This window comes from Pseudochaenichthys georgianus, chromosome 5 (genome assembly GCF_902827115.2).
Source record: "Pseudochaenichthys georgianus chromosome 5, fPseGeo1.2, whole genome shotgun sequence".
Taxonomy (NCBI): Eukaryota; Metazoa; Chordata; class Actinopteri; order Perciformes; family Channichthyidae; genus Pseudochaenichthys; species Pseudochaenichthys georgianus.
In genome coordinates, this window is record NC_047507.1 from 4,777,318 (window position 1) to 4,796,499 (window position 19,182).

At 41.8% G+C, this 19,182-nt stretch overlaps 1 protein-coding gene across 1 annotated transcript in view; it reads left to right on the forward strand.

The window, feature by feature from the left end:
• cntn3b (contactin 3b) overlaps positions 1 to 19,182 on the forward strand; it is a 69,345-nt gene that overhangs the window by 38,359 nt on the left and 11,804 nt on the right. The window contains exons 8-16 of the mRNA XM_034083944.2: positions 96 to 280; positions 651 to 787; positions 4,914 to 5,043; positions 5,679 to 5,829; positions 7,896 to 8,023; positions 10,516 to 10,691; positions 14,905 to 15,022; positions 16,614 to 16,772; positions 17,787 to 17,936. Of these exons, the coding sequence (XP_033939835.1) occupies positions 96 to 280; positions 651 to 787; positions 4,914 to 5,043; positions 5,679 to 5,829; positions 7,896 to 8,023; positions 10,516 to 10,691; positions 14,905 to 15,022; positions 16,614 to 16,772; positions 17,787 to 17,936 (1,334 nt within the window). The remainder of the gene's footprint in view (positions 1 to 95; positions 281 to 650; positions 788 to 4,913; positions 5,044 to 5,678; positions 5,830 to 7,895; positions 8,024 to 10,515; positions 10,692 to 14,904; positions 15,023 to 16,613; positions 16,773 to 17,786; positions 17,937 to 19,182) is intronic.

A 19,182-nucleotide genomic window follows, 5' to 3' on the forward strand; every position in this document is an offset into this window, starting at 1 on the left:
ATTTTTGCAGAACAATAACTGACGAGACACTCGGTTGGATCTTTGAGACTGACAGTTGCCATCATGGGAATCCTTTTTGATCGTCTTTTTCGCAGCCCTGTCCCAGAAATAAGCTGGAGGAGAACCAGCGGCATCCCTTTCCCCAGCAAAGTGAAAATGAAGAATTCAAACGCCGTCCTTGAAATCCCCAATTTACAGCAGGAAGACGCCGGGACGTACGAATGTATGGCGGAGAATCGGCGAGGGAAAAACGCTGCACGGGGTCGTATCTCATTCCATGGTGAGTGAACCATTTTAAATTGACGCGGGGAGAATGTGTATGTACGGGAAACATGGACTTCCCATGCAGCTTTAATCTTGTTTGTTTGACGGAAAACCTATTTGTCTAAGACCTGCGGGGCATAATGTTACCATGACATTTCTGTACGGATCCACACTGTAAAAAGTAAAAAGTGTATATTAGATTACAGGCCGCGAATTTCCAATCAATATTCAAATCTATTTACCAGCATGTGTTCCTCATTAGGCTGATAATCCACTTTGAAGGCTGCATTAAAGGCTTCATGATTTCTGATACCACTCTTGACTAATCCATTGCTGCTATAATTAAAACACATGTTTGAAAAGGTAATCCTCTCGTTTATTTCAAGCTAAACCTCACTGGCTCCAGACGATGACGGACACAGCTCTGTCCATCGAAGAAAACCTCTTTTGGGAGTGCAAGGCAAATGGAAAGCCCAAACCGTCCTACAGCTGGCTGAAGAATGGGGAGCAAGTGATGGCTGAGGTATGGAGATATGAGACTATTATACAAATTGGTGACAAGTGAAGGGAAATCAAATTGAGGCAACATAATGATGCATATATTTCCATTCCAATTACACTGAACAACAATATAAACGCAACACTTTTGTTTTTGCTCCCATTTTTCATGAGATGAACTCAAAGATCTAAAACATTTTCTATTTACACAAAATAACCATTTCTCTCAAATATTGTTCACAAATCTGAAAAGATCTGTGATAGTGAGCACTTCTCCTTTGCAGAGATAATCTATCCCACCTCACAGGTGTGGCATATCAAGATGCTGATTAGACAGCATGATTATTGCACAGGTGTGCCTTAGGCTGGCCACAATAAAAGGCCACTCTGAAACGTGCAGTTTTGCTTTATTGGGGGGGTCTGGGGGGGTCCGAAAACCAGGCAGTATCTGGTGTGAGGGGTAGGATTAGGATTAGGGTTAGGGGTAGGGTTAGGGTTAGGGTAATGTTGTGAATTGAGTGGTCCATGGTGGTGTTGGGGTTATGGTATGGGCAGGCGTATGTTATGGACGACGAACACAGGCCACTCGATTCACAACATTACCCTAACCCTACCCCTACCCCTCACACCAGATACTGACTGGTTTTCGGACCCCCCCAGACCCCCCCAATAAAGCAAAACTGCACGTTTCAGAGTGGCCTTTTATTGTGGCCAGCCTAAGGCACACCTGTGCAATAATCATGCTGTCTAATCAGCATCTTGATATGCCACACCTGTGAGGTGGGATGGATTATCTCGGCAAAGGAGAAGTGCTCACCATCACACATTTTTTCAGATTTGTGAACAATATTTGAGAGAAATGGTTATTTTGTGTATATAAAAAATGTTTTAGATCTTTGAGTTCATCTCATGAAAAATGGGAGCAAAAACAAAAGTGTTGCGTTTATATTTTTGTTCAGTGTAGTTAAACTGAATCAAAAATGCACAGAAACAGTTTGAAATATGAATGGTACACCGACCATGCACAGGTAAATGCATGTGCTGTGTCAAAAAATTGCTTTTGATAGATAGAATCAACCTCTCATCCATGTTCCACTTGCTAGGGAGAAATACTGTTCATGAAATGTGAGGGGTACTCCACATTTTAGTGCTGCTTTCATAATGGGGCCGACAGATTTAGAAGAGGCAGAGGCAGTCTGACATTTAGGGCCCATTCACACCTGCTATTAACATATTATCTGTATATCTTATGCGGATTATGACAGCTAATTCACAAGCCTTTGCGCTTACACTTAATACCATTTATGTTGATTCTAGTGGTCTGATTTCTATATGCATTAATTTTAAAGAGGACATATTATGCTAATTTCAGGTTCATATTTGTATTTTGTTTTTCTCCTGTGACATGTCTCCATGCTTTAATGTTCAAAAAGCTCTTTATTTTTCTCATGCAGCTCCTCTTTTCACCCTCTGTCTGAAACCAGAGCCCAGTCTGCCCTGATTGGTTAGCTGGCCGGCTCTGTTGTGATTAGTCAATTGCTTAGAGATGTCCCGCCCGTTAGCCTATCACGTACAATTTGTTGGAGCGCCAGCCAATAGAGTGTGACTATGCGCAAAAATAAAAACAAAACAAAAACGCAAAGAAACCACTTGGTTAGGATAAGTTAAAAGATGATGGTTTGGCTTCAAATCAATACATGGGGTAGTCATTCACTTATGGAACTTCACTTTCAGTTTCTTCCCCTCCGCTACCGGCCTCTTAAACAAGGCCCGCCCCCCCCACTGACACGTTACCTCTACCACATCATAGACTATATGCATTACATTAATGTTCATAATCCTTTCTGCACATATTCTTATTTCACATTCTAAAATGCATTCATAGCATTCTATTCCCATGTAAATTACTGCTTTATTTAATTTGTATTGCTATTTAACTGTATTTTATTACGGTTTAAAATAAAATTTGTTTTATATTAGATTTCTTGTTTTTTTATATTTTATGTCTGCACCGAGACATCAAGTCAAATTCCTAGTATGTGCGAACCTACCTGGCAATAAACCTGTTTCTGATTAATCTATCTATTTATTTAATTATACATGTGTTTGGATTCAAGGCATACGATAATAATAATAATAATAATAATAATAATAATGGATTACATTTTTTAATTAGAGCGCTTTTACAGGTGCTCAAAGTGCTTTACAATGACATATTACACATATTAGACATGTCAATACTGTGGACATTACCCACAGGCGCAAATGATAAGGCATGTTTCTCTGATGTATTTTACTTATACTGCCTGTAGAGAATTGTGTTTGTGTTAAAGACATGTGTAGACCCACCAAGTCAAATAATAAAAACTAATACTACAAAAAAAATAAGCTCCCATGTCTGAACATCCCAAATGATCCAGCTGTAGAAATTACTCTCGGTGAAAAAGGACTCTTTCTAATCAAAGCCTGACATTTCTAACCTCAGTTTTTCTAATAACCATTTATTTATCAACCCTATGGTCCACAACAATACTATGTATATCTATTATCACCCCTGTATGTGTAAAATCACTGTCCTGCCACATTCAATTAGCCACTGAAGCAAAAACGTGCAAATAATGCATTATCTGTTGAAGTGTTAGATTACATTCGCTGTGAAGGTTATAGCCTTACTGTATGTATGAGTAAGGAGACTTAGTACCTCACTAATACGCTCCAACTTTCTCTCCATGCATCTATAATTAACCCTCCTGTTGTCTTCGCGTCAAATCTGACCGATTTACAACTTTCATCAATCATAACTTTTTTGTTTTACATTCCATTGCATTCAGGCTTCATGATATCCTTCACAGGAGACATTTGAACATATACAATTACTGATCACCACTTTCATTGAATTTTGGATGATTTAGTTAACTTTGTAACCGGACCGCCATAAAGAAAAGGAATTAGTAACCATCCGGATCAGATCACACACACACACACACACACACACACACACACACACACACACACACACACACACACACACACACACACACACACACACACACACACACACACACACACACACACACACACACACACATACCATGTATACATCACTTCAGGGGACATTACATTGACTTATATGCATTTGCTGGAGACTTATCATAACCTTAACCATAACCAACACATGCCTTACCCTAACCCTTACCCTTACCCTAACCCTTAACTTAACCCTTACCCTAACCCTTAACTTAACCCTAACCCTAACCCTAACCCTAACCCTAACCCTAAACTTAACCAAGTCTTCACCCTAAAATTAATGATTGCCCTCCAATGTGTCCCCATAAGGGAGGCGAGTCCCCACACGTAACTGTGCAAACAGATTTAGGTCCCCACAGGTATAGTAATGCTAGGCCACACACACACACACACACACACACACACACACACACACACACACACACACACACACACACACACACACACACACACACACACACACACACGCTCATATGTGCCCCTCCCCCCACATGGATCAGACCTGGCACACGCAATACATGTTCAGTGTCTGTTCTTTGTATATGTACTGCAGTGTTTCATGTACACCAGTAGTCTGATACAATATGTACAGTTTGAAAGGGTGTTGAATGAAATTCGGTGATGATTAACGGTTGTTGTGTTAATGTAATAGCAGTTCAAATAGGACCGGTCACATGTTACCGCGAACACCAAAGTAAGGGGGGGGGAGACAACAGGAGGGTTAGGATATCAGCATAAGAATCCTCCCCAACTGCAGCCTTTCGGATCTCTGACTCGCTCATTGGGCCAAAATCAATCACCAAGTCATCATCGGAGCAGTCGTGATAGTTTTTCCATCTGAACAGTCACGGGAAATAAATGGCTTTTTAATATGCTGCTGGTTCTGTTTTCAACATTGCTTATACTCTGTGTATCTAAGATGCAGGTTAGCAGTTTCCACCAGTGCCTCATCATCTCTTCCCCTACTCCACGATGAACACTGGCGCTACGCTTTTTCTTCTCTCTTTCTCCTCTCCCGCTGTCCTCCTCCCTTCATGGTGCACCAGTAATTGCTGCATCGCTTTTGGTCATCATAACTTTGCCTTGCCATGGATATGCAGATGATGTCTCTCTCTCCTCCTCAGGGCCGGGTACAAATCGAAAACGGGGCCCTCTCCGTAGCGGCTTTAAACCTGTCCGATTCAGGGATGTATCAGTGTGTGGCGGAAAACAAACATGGCATTATTTATTCCAGTGCCCAACTAATGGTGTTAGGTAAGAGTGCATCCCTCCCTCTGCTTATCTGTCTGTGCCTTTGATCATCTCCTAAGATACAAACCAGGACCCTGCTATCTGCTCAGCAATCAGTCTGCAGACTCATTTTATGTCATGGTGGGCTCTGCCAGCAGGACATATGAATCTGATGGAGTGTCTCGTTTTACTTTTACTCGTTTCATCATATTGATTTTGGAACGCAGCATTACTTTGTGGCGCTGCACATGCTTTCTCATGTAGATGGAGTATTGATTTATCTGCAAAGCTTTGATGATTTCCAACTGACTGGCTCGATGACAAATCCATGTGCTGTCCTGATGCATGTGATGACACTTGGGGGTCCAAATGATGGCTGACAAAATGTGATGATGAGTGTGGGCAACAGCCAAAAGCGGCGCCGGCTGGAAGCACGCTGAGGGTGGATTATGTGCTGAAGCATTGACGGGTGGGGTGGCAGGCGTGTCCGTTTAGCCTTGAGCCAAAAAGGCATTTCTGCCGAGTTCACGCTGAGGTTTTGAGCCGCGCTCGCTAAGAGCTGAAAGGAAGTCGATGTCGATACGGCACGGCTGATCTGCAAAGGTACAGGTTGCCTATGGTTTTTAATCTTACACCTTTCTCTGCCTCCCCACACACAGCTTCACCTCCCAGTTTCTCCAAAAGTCCACTAAGGGCCCTGCTAAAAGCCCGCTCAGGAAGTGAAGTCACTCTGGAATGCAAGCCCGAGGCCTCACCCCCAGCAATTAGCCTGTGGAAGAAAGGGAATGAGATCCTGCAGAGAAGCGGAAGGTAGGATACAAGTCCACATGCATACCCCTCAGCTTTTATCACACAAAACCACTTGTTTGAATTGTATATCTGGGTTTTGTGCTGCTGCTTAAAAGGAAAGGCTAACGGGGGGAATGAGAGCAGAGCACCCACCAAGAACATTGCAAATGGCTAATATGCTGCGTGCACCCTCGTGTGCAAATAGCTTGGGATGACGATGCCAGCTGGTCATATCCTCGCTGCATGCATGACATGTTTGAGACCATAAAAGATTAGCAAATGGAGGCATGCTGAAGATAAAAGCTTTTAAATGGAGACAAAGAGACAGCTCACTCGACGGCAAACTCTGCGCAGACATTATGCCGCCAATGAGCAAACTTAAGGCACCACTTAAGTGTTTGAAAGTGGTGCTTCACTTTCGTTGTTGTTGAGCTACTGAAAGTGGTTCACACAATACCCAAGCACCAATTAAAAGGTGAAGAAATCAAACAATATCCGAGGCAAGAAATGACACAGTATTAGCAATCCACAAGCAGAACTTTCATCATCGTCGGAGGAAGAAGAAAAGCGGTGACTAAACCTTCACCACACACACTGAGAATGTGTAACACACACACACACACTCTTCACCCTAAAATTAATGATTGCCCTCCAATGTGTCCCCATAAGGGAGGCGAGTCCCCACACGTAACTGTGCAAACAGATTTAGGTCCCCACAGGTATAGTAATGCTAGGCCACACACACACACACACACACACACACACACACACACACACACACACACACACACACACACACACACACACACACACACACACACACACACACACACACACACACACACACACACACACACACACACACACACAAGCAGGCACACTGAATAAGAACAACAGAAACACAGACGTCTCAGCCCACAGAGGACATTCTAAACATTGAATCACGCCAATACTGCTTTTACAAAAGGAGGTCTGAAAGCAACAATATAAGCAAAGCGTCTTGTCAAAACAACACCGAGGCTCCAGATGGGAAGCCGCATCGATAGCTGCAGAACATCGGGAACATTCCCAAGCTGACTGACATGTAGCACACTGTATGTGAAGCCCACACGGTGTTTCAAGGTGCGCACTGGACGCACGCAGACACTGCATGGGAAGTGTTTTCTCACCGGCTGTAAATCTGAGCCTTGCTTATAGAATTGTTTCGACACTGTCTCCCAAAACAACACACTATACATCTGTTCTACTGTATTTAACATTATGGAACCGTGGCAGTGCGCATGTGACCTTTCTGCTAAGCACTATGAAACAGAACTATTCGGATATGTTTAAGAAATACACATAATTGGTGAAGTTACGGGAAAGAAGCTCGACTTCCTTCAGAATAACGATATCATTTAGTACTTTTTACTTTTGTTTCAAGAGGGACACAAACAGTTACCTGGGCGAAGCGCACCAATTATGGCGTAGCACCCTGCCAAGCATAAACAATTACCAAGTATACACGTTTGAACTCTTAACAGTGGTGACCCAATGGAGAACTTTGCATTATTATATTTATCGATATTATAAAAGTTGACACGGTGATTATGATAATTCCACTAAAGTCAATGTACCTTTTTGTCTCGAAAACTCTTTGTTGGTCACTAAATGAACACGGTGTACTTTTTTGCCGGACACTAATTGCCTTCTCTCTAGTCATATATACAGTAATAGAGATATTGGGTTCCCTGCATGAAAGCTTCCTCTCTGCCCTTAGCAACATAAAGCCTGTGAAGCGCACTTTATTTATTCATTGAGTTATTCAGTGTTGCTGTTTGTAAAATATTTCTTCATTTAGTAATGTGTCCCAGCGTTTAGCCGCCACTGAGTGAGGGCGATGGGCCACTCTGCCTGCTGCGTCAAAGAATTTCATTTCCCTGAGCTTTAGTGGGCGGCTTTAAAGCAGCATTAGGGTCATAGTGCTTCAGAGGCTTTCAATATTTTTAGTCAAGAATACAAAAAAAAAACTGCCACTGACAGATGCCATTCAAACGGTACACTCTGCACCTTAGTCCGTACCGTAACATCTGTTCTGCCTTCTTCAGGATTACCTTGCTTCCCAACGGGACTTTAAAGATCGCCAATGTTACCCGACGGGATGCGGCCGTCTACACGTGCATCACTAAGAATCAGTTTGGGACGGCAAGCACAAGTGGGAGGCTGCTCATCACCGGTGAGTCTGTTCTCCTTTGTTGATGTAACTATGCTGTGCTTATGTTCTGCTTTCTATTCAAGCACATTGATAACAATGGGTAGATTTTCCTTTCAAGGTTGAAGGTTACTTGAAACAATGGGTTCTTGATTTCAAACTGAAAGGACAAAGGCAGCTTCATGTTATTTACAATCAGCAAGTGGGTCTAAAAGGTCAAATGACAAGCCTTATTAAATGGTAAATGGACTGTACTTATATAGCGCTTTATCCAGTCTTTACGACCCCTCAAAGCGCTTTACATACTACATGTCGTTCACCCATTCATACAGAGAAGTGCACCTTACTCTAGGACCTAACAATCACACACACTCACACACACCGTTGGCCATCGGGAGCAACTCAGGGTTAAGTATCTTGCCCGAGGATACATCGACATGTTGACTGCACGGGCTGAGATCGAACCCACAACCTTCTGGTTGAAAGACGACCGCACCCCCTCACAGCCACAGTCGCCCACATTAGTAGATTTTATTATAAGCCTTCTATTTCTTCCAAAATACAACGGCTGGCCATATCGGCTTGGACAATATCTCCAAATGAAGTAGCACTTGAAGAAGAATATGTTATCTGTAAGATCGCGGAAAAGGTAGGACCCAAATGCAGACTACAAAAAACGGAAAAAGGTTTAGAAACAAAAAGCGAGCTTTATTTAAAAAACAAAACATGGCATGAATCAAAACGGTAGCTCAGGAACACAATAACACAAAAACTGACCGTGAAAAACATGGAGGAAGACCGGAGAGAAGAACATGACATGTGACCTGAAGGGAGGACAAACAAACGATGAGCCCACAAGGAAACACAGGACACAAGACTAAATACAGAGAGGGGTAATCAAGGAACTAGAAACAGCTGGGTGAAGGAGGGAGAAACACAAGGGCAACAGGTGAACACAATCAGACAATTAGACACACCAGGGAAACTAACGACAGGGAGGAGGACCAGACAAGAAACAAGGAGAACAGAACAGCAAAATAAACCCAAACCGTATCGTGACAGAATGTGTAAATACCACTTGCGTGTCTGTACACAAACATTTGTATTTTCTGCCATTAGTTGCCTAACACAATCAATTTGCTAGCACCCATGAAGCTAACAAATTAGCATACAGTATCATGTTCGTTTAAGCTAGTATTTGTTCAGGGGGGTTAAGGGTTGGACTATTTATATCAATGGTCATTCGGTGTTGCTTGTAACCAGGAAATGGGTCTGAACAAAGAAATAGTCCAACATATGCTCCCTATAAAACATTGTATTGCTAGCTGCTGTTCGCCCTTTCTCCAATCGTTTTGCCAAGCTAAGTTAGCCGGCTTCTGGCAGTAGCCTTCAATATTGCCTACAGACGTTAGAGTACAGATCTCCTTATCCAACTCAAGAAAAGAAATATGCCTATTCCAAAACGTTCTTTCACTTATAGAATGCATTTGAAAGCGGCATACATCACATTATGCTTAAGCAGTGCTCTTATATCATATTAATATTCTTTGCAAAAAAGATGAAGCTTAAAGGTCTAGAGAAAAGTTAGCAGTTAACATGTAGGTGAACTGGCAACAAAATAGCAGCATTGTTTTTGTAATGCAGACATTCAGCCGAATATTATATATATATCTCGTCTTTGGAGATACCAAGTCTACTCTTTCTACATCCCTATGCACGGTTTCAGCTGTTAAATGAATCCAAAGCGTTTCCAGCCTCACTGTACCTGGTTTTGGTCGAACAGACATGATTGGACAATTATCGAGGCCGGAGATAAGCAATCGTTATTCAAAACTAAAGGTCAATGATTTCTTGCCAATCTATGGCTTCATAATGTCCTTATTTATAGTCATGTAAACTGCATGTGTAACGTTAAAAACCAAGGTTATTATCAAATAAAAATGTCTGGTATGCATTATGCAAAACAACATTTAAATAAGCAGCACAACATTAACCTTGATTTAGTGAAAGGTCGTGTCACCACATTTATAATTTCGATGACACAACACGTCCACGTAGTCCTCGCGATTAATCTATTGAGTGTAGACTAGCCACCTGACCTATTTTTCTCATTAGCTTCTATTCTTCTTCTCCACTGACAGCTGAACCATTTAATGTCATGGAATTTAATTACTCTGACCTTTCCTCAACACACAACGAGGCCTCCAATCCACCGTAGCCACCAGTGGGACTGCGCTCCCGTCTCTGTTATCCCGCTTCAAACATGTTCCCGTCAAACTGATGCCGAACATAAAGTGGGAACCTGATATGTCATAACATGTTGCTAATGGACAGGCCTGGAATTTAAGTGCTTATTAAAAAGCAGGAAAAGCACACATCCGTGGGTAATGTAATGACGGTGACTTGATTTAGCCGTGCATTGAAGTGAGATGGCAGTTGCCGAGGTCACGGTGGTGTTAAAGGTTCCCGTGGCAGCCGTAGTAACATGTGTACTCCGTCGTCTGTCGTCTGCCCAGAGCCCACCAGGATCACCGTGAGGCCTACTAACATGGAGATTATTGTTGGCGAGAGCATCGTGTTACCCTGCCAGATTGCCTGCGATCCAGCTCTGGAGGTTTCTTTCTCGTGGGCATTCAACGGCCATCTCATCGACTTCCAGCGAGACGGCGATCATTTCGAAAGAGTGGGCGGGGTGAGTCATCGCAAACATTACACACAGCTACGTTCGGGCTATTTGGGGATTCATTGGGACATACTGTGTTGCATGCGAGGTTATGCTCTGCTGCCCTGCCTCGGTCTTCTTGGACACCGAGCAGTCATTTGTTTTGCCACGACTGGTCCATTAGAACGGTTTCACAGTGGTCAGCAGCGGAGAGTATAGAAAGAAAAGACAGAACCATATCAGTTCAATTCCTTCAAACCCTGTCCTGTTAACGCTTTGAAGAACAGGGTCAGTAATCAGGGATATATTGTGTTGATTGATTGATTGATTAGTGTATTAACAGCTTGTATATTGGGTACGGTACAGTACAGCTCAAAAAATACAATTGTTAAGGGGATGCAGACCAGAGAAAGACTTCCAATTCATCATATCATTTAAGACAGATAAGACATATTTGACATATAGATGGCTTATTTACAATTTTCATTTTAAATTTCGTTCTAATACATCCTAACCGGACATTTAAGACATACCAAGTCTACAGATATACAGTTAGTAACATAGTCTAAAATGCGAGTATATACATAGATGGGGGGGGAAGCTGTCCATTGGACGACAGGTTGAGATTTGTCCCATTACCGAGGCCAGTTGTGCAACGCTCTCCCCCGAAGGTGCTCTTTAAGAGAGGCTTTGAAGGTAAGTAAAGTTTTACTTTCCTTTACAGTTGTGGGAAGAGCGTTCCACCTTGATGTGGCATCATTTCGAAACGTGTATTCCCCCTTTTTTGTGCCACATCTGGGTTTCACATGATTTGTGGAGCTCCCTCTGGTGTTATGATCATGGTATTCCTTGACCTTTGGGAAGAACTTTGACATGTACCTGGGTACCATAGAGGTGTAGTGTAACGCCATTCCAGTCCTACAAAGAGTCCTAATTTAGTATGTCTTTATCCCTTAAACTTCCAGTTCTCCTTCATCAAGGGAGAACATGTTCTTATCACCTTCCTCTGCTTTAATTTAATTTGCATACCTATTTGTGAATCGTAAGCCCCGAAATAATTGAGTAATGAGCCGGCAGCAGGCACGGCACCAGAACACGTCCATCTGAAATCCTCGTTCCCTGATATAATACCAAAGGACAACTCTTTGTCGGATATGTGTTCCTTTTGATAAAGGTTGAAGTAAATTGTTCGGAGTTTCTCACGCTTGAAATGACTTTGAACACGATGCCATTTATCATCCAAGGTCAGCAGTCCAATCCCTGCCATTCGTGTTAAAGGTGGCCCGCATGTGTTGTGGACATGCCAACTTCATATCTGTATGAATGCAAATGGCAATTACTAATGACATTGAACCGTGCACATAAATATAATGAGATATCTTTTTTATAGAATCTGTTTCTGCTGTCCAGAGAGATTACCAGCCCCCGCTCAACAGCCTCTGATGAATTAATTAACATAATTAAAGAAAATCTGCCTCATCACTTCCTTCCTGCCAAGGTAGGACACCTTGCTTGTCGAGCATAAGCTCCCAGCTTGGCCAGGTGGTGGCTGACATTAGAGAGAGAATCAGACATGGCAGAGTGGCGTGCAAACCCTGTCAGGCGAATGCAAAGAAAAGGAAAGGAAAGTTGGGAAAAGAAAAGAGGAGCCGAGTCGAATGGCACTTCTACGCGGCAGAAAAGAGAGTAGGAGAGGAAGTCTCTTCAGCCCGTGGGCTGAAGAGACTTCTGTGTCAGGTGGTGGTGGTGGAGGTGGAGACCCACAGGCGGTCCTTTGCAGGTGCTGCATCTGGGAGCTATGATCACTACCGGGCTGATGAAATCTGCTCTGACAGCAGAAAGTATACCTGGCGCATCCCCGGGTCACTCGTTTAAAGAACAACAGTCTTCTCTTCACGGGCTGACATGTTTTGTGAAAAGACCACTTCAATTGTCGGGTTTCAGTAGGTTGATTTCCACGCGGTCACAATGGGTTACTGTGTGAACACAAACATGAAAGTCACTTCCACCAAAGGACCAAAACCAACAATGAAGTCATCCTACCAAATGCTCCTTATACAGGGAGTAGGTATTATTTAAAAAAGTTAAAAACCAGTCATGTGATTCCAATAGCAATAGAGTACCTACTATCTCACTATTGAATGCCTTGTTTGTTCTTTATTCACTAAAGTAAAAGTAAAGTAAAGTAGTTCTTGACCGTTCTTGACCTCTATGTGTATACATCTTGAAAGTGTTTAAATTATTTAAATATAATGAAATAACTACAGCCGGGACTTGATTAAAAAAATGTATCTAATTAATTAGAGGCTTTGTAATTAATTAATCGAAATTAATCGCATTTTTAATCAAATATACATATTTGACCTGAGAACAGTGAGAAGCAGTTTCCACATGGATGTGACTCCAAGTGGTCGACAGTCGAGTGCAATCCAGTGAGCCAGGGAGCCGGTTATTTTCTCAGACGTGGACTTGCTTATCCTGGCCCTGAAACCAGTCATCTGGTTGAGTGTGGGTTGGGTCAGGGTGTGGTTCCTTGCACTCGGAGTCGGGCTAACTGCTACATGCTAGCTGCTACATGCTTTGCATTTAGGTGATACTTTCGGCTTGATGAGCTGCGGTGATATGCACATTATTTTTTGCATAATTTGCACACAACCGTGCTCTTGTCGACGCTTCCATCCGTCCGTTTTTTAAAACAACATTTCCCATCCACGGGGCCGACCAAAGCGGTCTCATCAGCTTGTTCGTTCATGTTTGACTATTGTTCACCGTGGTTTGTTGTTGTTTGAAGTCCCATGCGGAAGTCATGAACGTTAGTTGGTGCTCCAGTATAATCGGTACGCCTGAAACTCATCCAGTGAGAAACGTTCCGCTGTGCAAAAATAAGTGCGATTAAAGTGCGATTAAAATGCGTTAATTTTTTTATAATTAATTAATCTTAATTAACGCGTTAAAGTCCCGGCCCTAGAAATAACCCAACTTTTGGTGACTGGAGAAGAATGTATACTGAATGCAAGTTTGTTAATGCGGTCGATATTATAAAGGGACTGACAATTTAATTATGAGAATGTCGTCCTTTATTTGGATCAGTGAGTTTTTCAGTGGTTGTCTGGTTGCCAAGGTAACAAATACTGTGTTATATATGTGTTAAAGTGTTATTTAGTACCCTACATTAGGTTTGGCAACAAAAGGTTTTGCCCTGTTCATCTCAATTATTGATGTTGTAAGGGACAACCCAACCGGGGTCATAACAACATTTGTTTGAGGATTTAAAGCCTAACGATTCCTTTTGTGTGCGTGTGCTGTTTCTTCATTACAATCGGGACCCTCAGCGTGGGCACTGTTGTTTTTTAAGATTCATATCACGTACAATGTACTACTGCTGTAGGTAATAAAGTAGACATAAGGGCACCGACTGTGCTAATTCGAAGCTTAACATAGAAGCAAACTCCACTAAAGAAGAACAATAGTTTAACTACAGTGTCCGTCTGTTACAGGATATTATTTTGCCTTGAAAAATAAATTATATACAGTGATGTTTAAAGAAATTACAAAAATGAAAGTCTTCAGTAAATAAATAAACTTGCCTTGCCTTCAGTGTACTGTAAATCAACGAGCTTGGGGCTGAGTAGCACAAACAGGGTAGCACATGTATTAAGTATTAAGTAGACATTCAAGGGCACTGTTGGTTTTTTAATGAGATTTGTTGACAATAAGGAAATATAGAAAACCCTTCTTACCCTTTGAAAGTGTACGGCTTTGCATCCATAAATAATAGAAATGTCCGTAAACAGATGAAATAGATACTAATATTATTCCTGATGTTTTATCATGTTCTCTCTTGGCCGAAACATGCATCCAGCGTATGTTAAAACATATTTGCTTGGTGTTATACTCCTATCTCGCTTGAGCCTAATGTTATTACAGAGCAATTAGGATTGGCTTTCCAATTAACTGTTTGTTTTGTGTGTCCTAGCTACGAGCTGATTGTAGGGGTTTGGGGGGGGGCTGGTTGGTCAGGTAGCGCCTGAAGGACAGCCAAAAGCATTATGTGTTCCGAGTACATCTGCCATGTCTGTTGTTGGTGTTTGAAGAGATGCAAACAGCAGCTGCCTGGAGACCATGTGATTGTGGGAAGCATAATAAATGTTTCAAAGGTCCTGGAGCCAAAATCCATGTGATGAAATAACACTGCATCTCTTACTTAGCCCTATTTTTTTTATTCACCGATCATATTCCTCAGAGTATATCAGGGGATCTGATGGTTCGTAACATCCAGCTGAACCACGGAGGGAAATATGTCTGCGTTATTGACACTGATGTGGAGAGCCTGTCCACCTCTGCCATCTTAGTTGTGAAAGGTAAGACTTGAATTAAAAGCATGTTTTTATCAAGCCTTTTATATGTTTCTGTAAATCACGAGACATGCAACCCTTAGATGCATAAGTGGGTCTTTTTTACCCGGTGAGGTGGTATTCTGGAAGTATCTTTGTGATTACATTTTTTTATTATTTCATATTCCAGCTATTCCTCAAAAAACACGTTTTGGATATCATGCCATTCACATTTTAAATGTTATCAAATCAAATCAAGTTTTATTTATATAGCACATTTATAAAAGATTTTTGGTCGAGCCAAAGTGCTGTACATATAATAAAAATAGCCTACAGTAGAGACACTTTACAGCAAATACAACCGCACAGATTGGTCAGAATATCAGTATGAGAAAAACGAAACCCTCTGTCCTTAGACCCTCTGTCCTTAGACCCTCTGTCCTTAGACCCTCACATCGTACAAGGAAAAACGTTTTTTTATTATTTCATATTCCAGCTATACTCAAAAAACATGTTTTGGATATCATGCCATTCAAATTTTAAATGTAAATGTTATACATTTTAAGAAATTGTAGTTTTCGTATTACTACCCCAAGCTTCCATAAGTGGGTCAAAAATGCATTTTCTATGGAATTTCGTTTTTTTTTCAAAATGTAAAATAAATGTCTAAAATTATAAATAGTGAAAAATTCAATATGCAATATTTCTAGTGTGAACCCAAATATAATAAAAACTAGTATACAAGTGATTTTTTTTAAACCAAAATGGCATAAAAAACACATTATTCTAATATGGGTCCTTTTTGACCCACTTATGGAAGAGTGTAGGGTCCAGTCACTCGTGCATCGAAGGGTTAAACATATAAGTATATTCAAAGAGAAAGACGTTTTGAAAGATTGGAAAAACCTTTAGGCTTTCATTTAAGATACAGTGCGGAAAATAGACGAATGCTACCGCTGTCAGTCATGCCAGCTTCTGTTTACATTATAGATGTGCTGCTGGATTTAAAAAGAATGATAGACACACACTAACACTGACATGTGTGTGAGCAGCTTTGTTAATATGTGTTTGGGGAATCTGTCTCACTGCACTGGATGATTTACATTGGTATTCATGTCCTTAACAAACTGTAATAGTGGTCCCAGGTGCTTTGAGACGGCAATGGTTATCACGGAAAATGACTATAATTGGCTCATTTACACATCGGCAAAATATCATGGAAAGCATTTAAATAATTGAGCAGTTGAGCAAACAACAGCAACATAGTAAAGCTATAGCGCTTTACAGTCACATACACTCGCGTCTCTCTTCCCCCTCTCTGTATTCTTTCATTGTTCTCTCTCGTGTCTTCTCCAATCTAGCCCCTCTTTCCTTGTCTCATAAACGATCCCATCCAGTGTCTCTTTCCACTGCCGGCGATCCCAGTAATGACTTTGTAGCGCGGCACATCACACACGCAGTGAATGAAAAGTCCCCGCATGCACACACCGAGGACGTAGCCCTTAATTAAAGCTACCACGGAGGCCTTGATATGTAACAAGGTGCACACGTCTTAGTGAGGCTTCTTGGAATGGGTGATCACCTCAAAGTCACCCTCTTTAATGTACGATTGATTCAGGTCCGCCAGGTCCTCCAGACAAGGTGTCGGTGGAGGAGATCACAGACAGCACTGCCCAGCTCTCCTGGACTCCAGGAAGGGACAATGGCAGCCCCATCACCGGCTACATCATCCAGGCCAGGACTCCTTTCACTGTGGGCTGGCAGGTTGTGGATACAGGTACCATGACACGCTGTCTGCATGTAGTACTTATCAGGTTCTTGTAGATGTAAGGTACTTTGATCTCCCTTGGGGAAACAGGTTTTCATTTGTGACCAGAGGTGGGAAGTAGTGGAGAACAAATACTTCGTTACTGTACATCTTTCTGGTACTTTACTCCACTACTTATTTTTCGGACGACTTTTTACTTTTACTTCTTACATGTTGAACTCAAATACCTGTACTTTCTACTTCTTACATGTTGAACACAAATACCTGGACTTTCTACTTCTCACATGTTAAACACAAATACCTGTACTTTCTACTTCTTACATGTTGAACACAAATACCTGTACTTTCTACTTCTTACATTTTGAACACAAATACCTGTACTTTCTACTTCTTACATGTTGAACTCAAATACCTGTACTTTCTACTTGTTACATGTTGAACACAAATACCTGTACTTTCTACTTCTTACATGTTGAACTCAAATACCTGTACTTTCTACTTCTTACATGTTGAACTCAAATACCTGTACTTTCTACTTCTCACATGTTGAACTCAAATACCTGTACTTTCTACTTCTTACATGTTGAACACAAATACCTGTACTTTCTACTTCTCACATGTTGAACTCAAATACCTGTACTTTCTACTTCTTACATGTTGAACACAAATACCTGAACCATCATTTCCTGGTCTTCTCCAAAGAAGAGGGACCAATGGAAACGTTGTCATGTTGCCGTTGTTCAGCATGGAAACATTCATTAGCTAACAATGACATTAATGTTCTATTAATATAAAGGGAGGTCAGGTACTCTTTAAAGCAGCTGCTAGTTATAGGTACTTTTTACTGAAGTACACTTCAAAGCCCTTACTTCTTACTGGGTAAAGAATTCAGTACTTCTACTTTTACCAGAATATTTTTAAACACAAGTATCTGTACTTCTACTTGAGGAAAGGATGAGAGTACTTTTGCCATCTCTGTGTGTGACAATATGTTTTTTGAAAGAACTAATTTCCTGTTCGCAGTGCCGGAGGAAGTCAACGGGAACATGCTGACGGCCACGGTGTCCGGTCTGAACGCCTGGGTGGAGTACGAGTTCAGGGTAGTGGCTCGCAACACCGTGGGCCTCGGAGAGCCTAGTCCAGCCTCGGCCATGACCAGGACAGAGGATACCAGTATGTGACATCTTACACTCGCATACACCCACATTCAAATATTGTCATATGCACAAAGCCACAGTGTAGAAAGGGCAATGACATTCTTCTGACCTGAGCTCCTCCAACAATGAAACACATAGATAAAAGATGATGAAGGAAGGTAGTGATTTTAAAATGATGACTTACCATTGAAACTCTTCCCTTGATTTCCCTATGGATTCAATGATATCTTCCACCATAGCACTCATTTGTCACACACTGCCAAGTTTCCAATTGCCTGCTGAGAATAAAAGTTTTGGACAGTGAGGAAAGGAAACAAGAACTCATCTTGAGGATTGCTGGTACCTTACAAATCAACCTAATTGGATACATTTGGTATCAGTCTCGGCATATTCCCTTCGGCTATTTCGAATGAGCCATTATTGTGAGCATAGCATTTTCCCTTCAAGACTTTTTCACATAAGTTTCTTCTGAGCGTTCTATTTTACGTATTTACTGCTCTTTCACAAACTGTGTCTGAAGGTTTTCTTTTATTGAAGTCTCGAGCCCTTATATCTGCGCAGGAAAGCTTTATGTTGAGTGTGTTGCTTTGTGGAGAGGTAGCTTATATAAATGGCTTAGCCGAATCAATGGGTGTCAAGTGTTGGTCACTTCCTTTTATTTAGCCTCCACGTGTCAAGGTAAGTGGTAACTGGACTGCACTTGTGTTACGCTGTTCTTTACAATTGGCCTCTTATATACTAACACACACATTCCAACGGGGCTGCCATGCAAACCCCTGGCCTGGCTATCATAAGCAACGTGGGATTCAGAGTCCCGCCCAAGGCCACTTCCATGTGTCGACACGATCAGTCAGGGGTCAAACTGACTACCGTGCTTTTCGGACTATACAGCGCACCGTCATATAAGCCGCAGCAGCTAAATGGTCCGTCTGTCTTGCTCTCGTTCTGTCTCTCGGTTCCACTTTTACTTTGGCGCGACCTGTCTCACTCTTTTCCGGCCTCCAGCTTTTCCCGCCGCTTAGAGGTGGCGGGCGCGGACCGGTCATAGAGCCCGTAGAGTTAAAGGTGGTTAATTTTACCTGTAAAATCCATAGATTTAGGAGGTTCCCTAGTCGCGGCTTATAGTCCGAAAAGTACGGTAATCTGTGAGAAGTGGACAAGCCAAGCCTTAGTGTGAGAGCATGAGACAGAGTTTGAAAACACGAGTGTTAGCAGCCAAGGGAGGACTCTGAAAAGGATAAAGGTAATGAAGTTTGGATAGA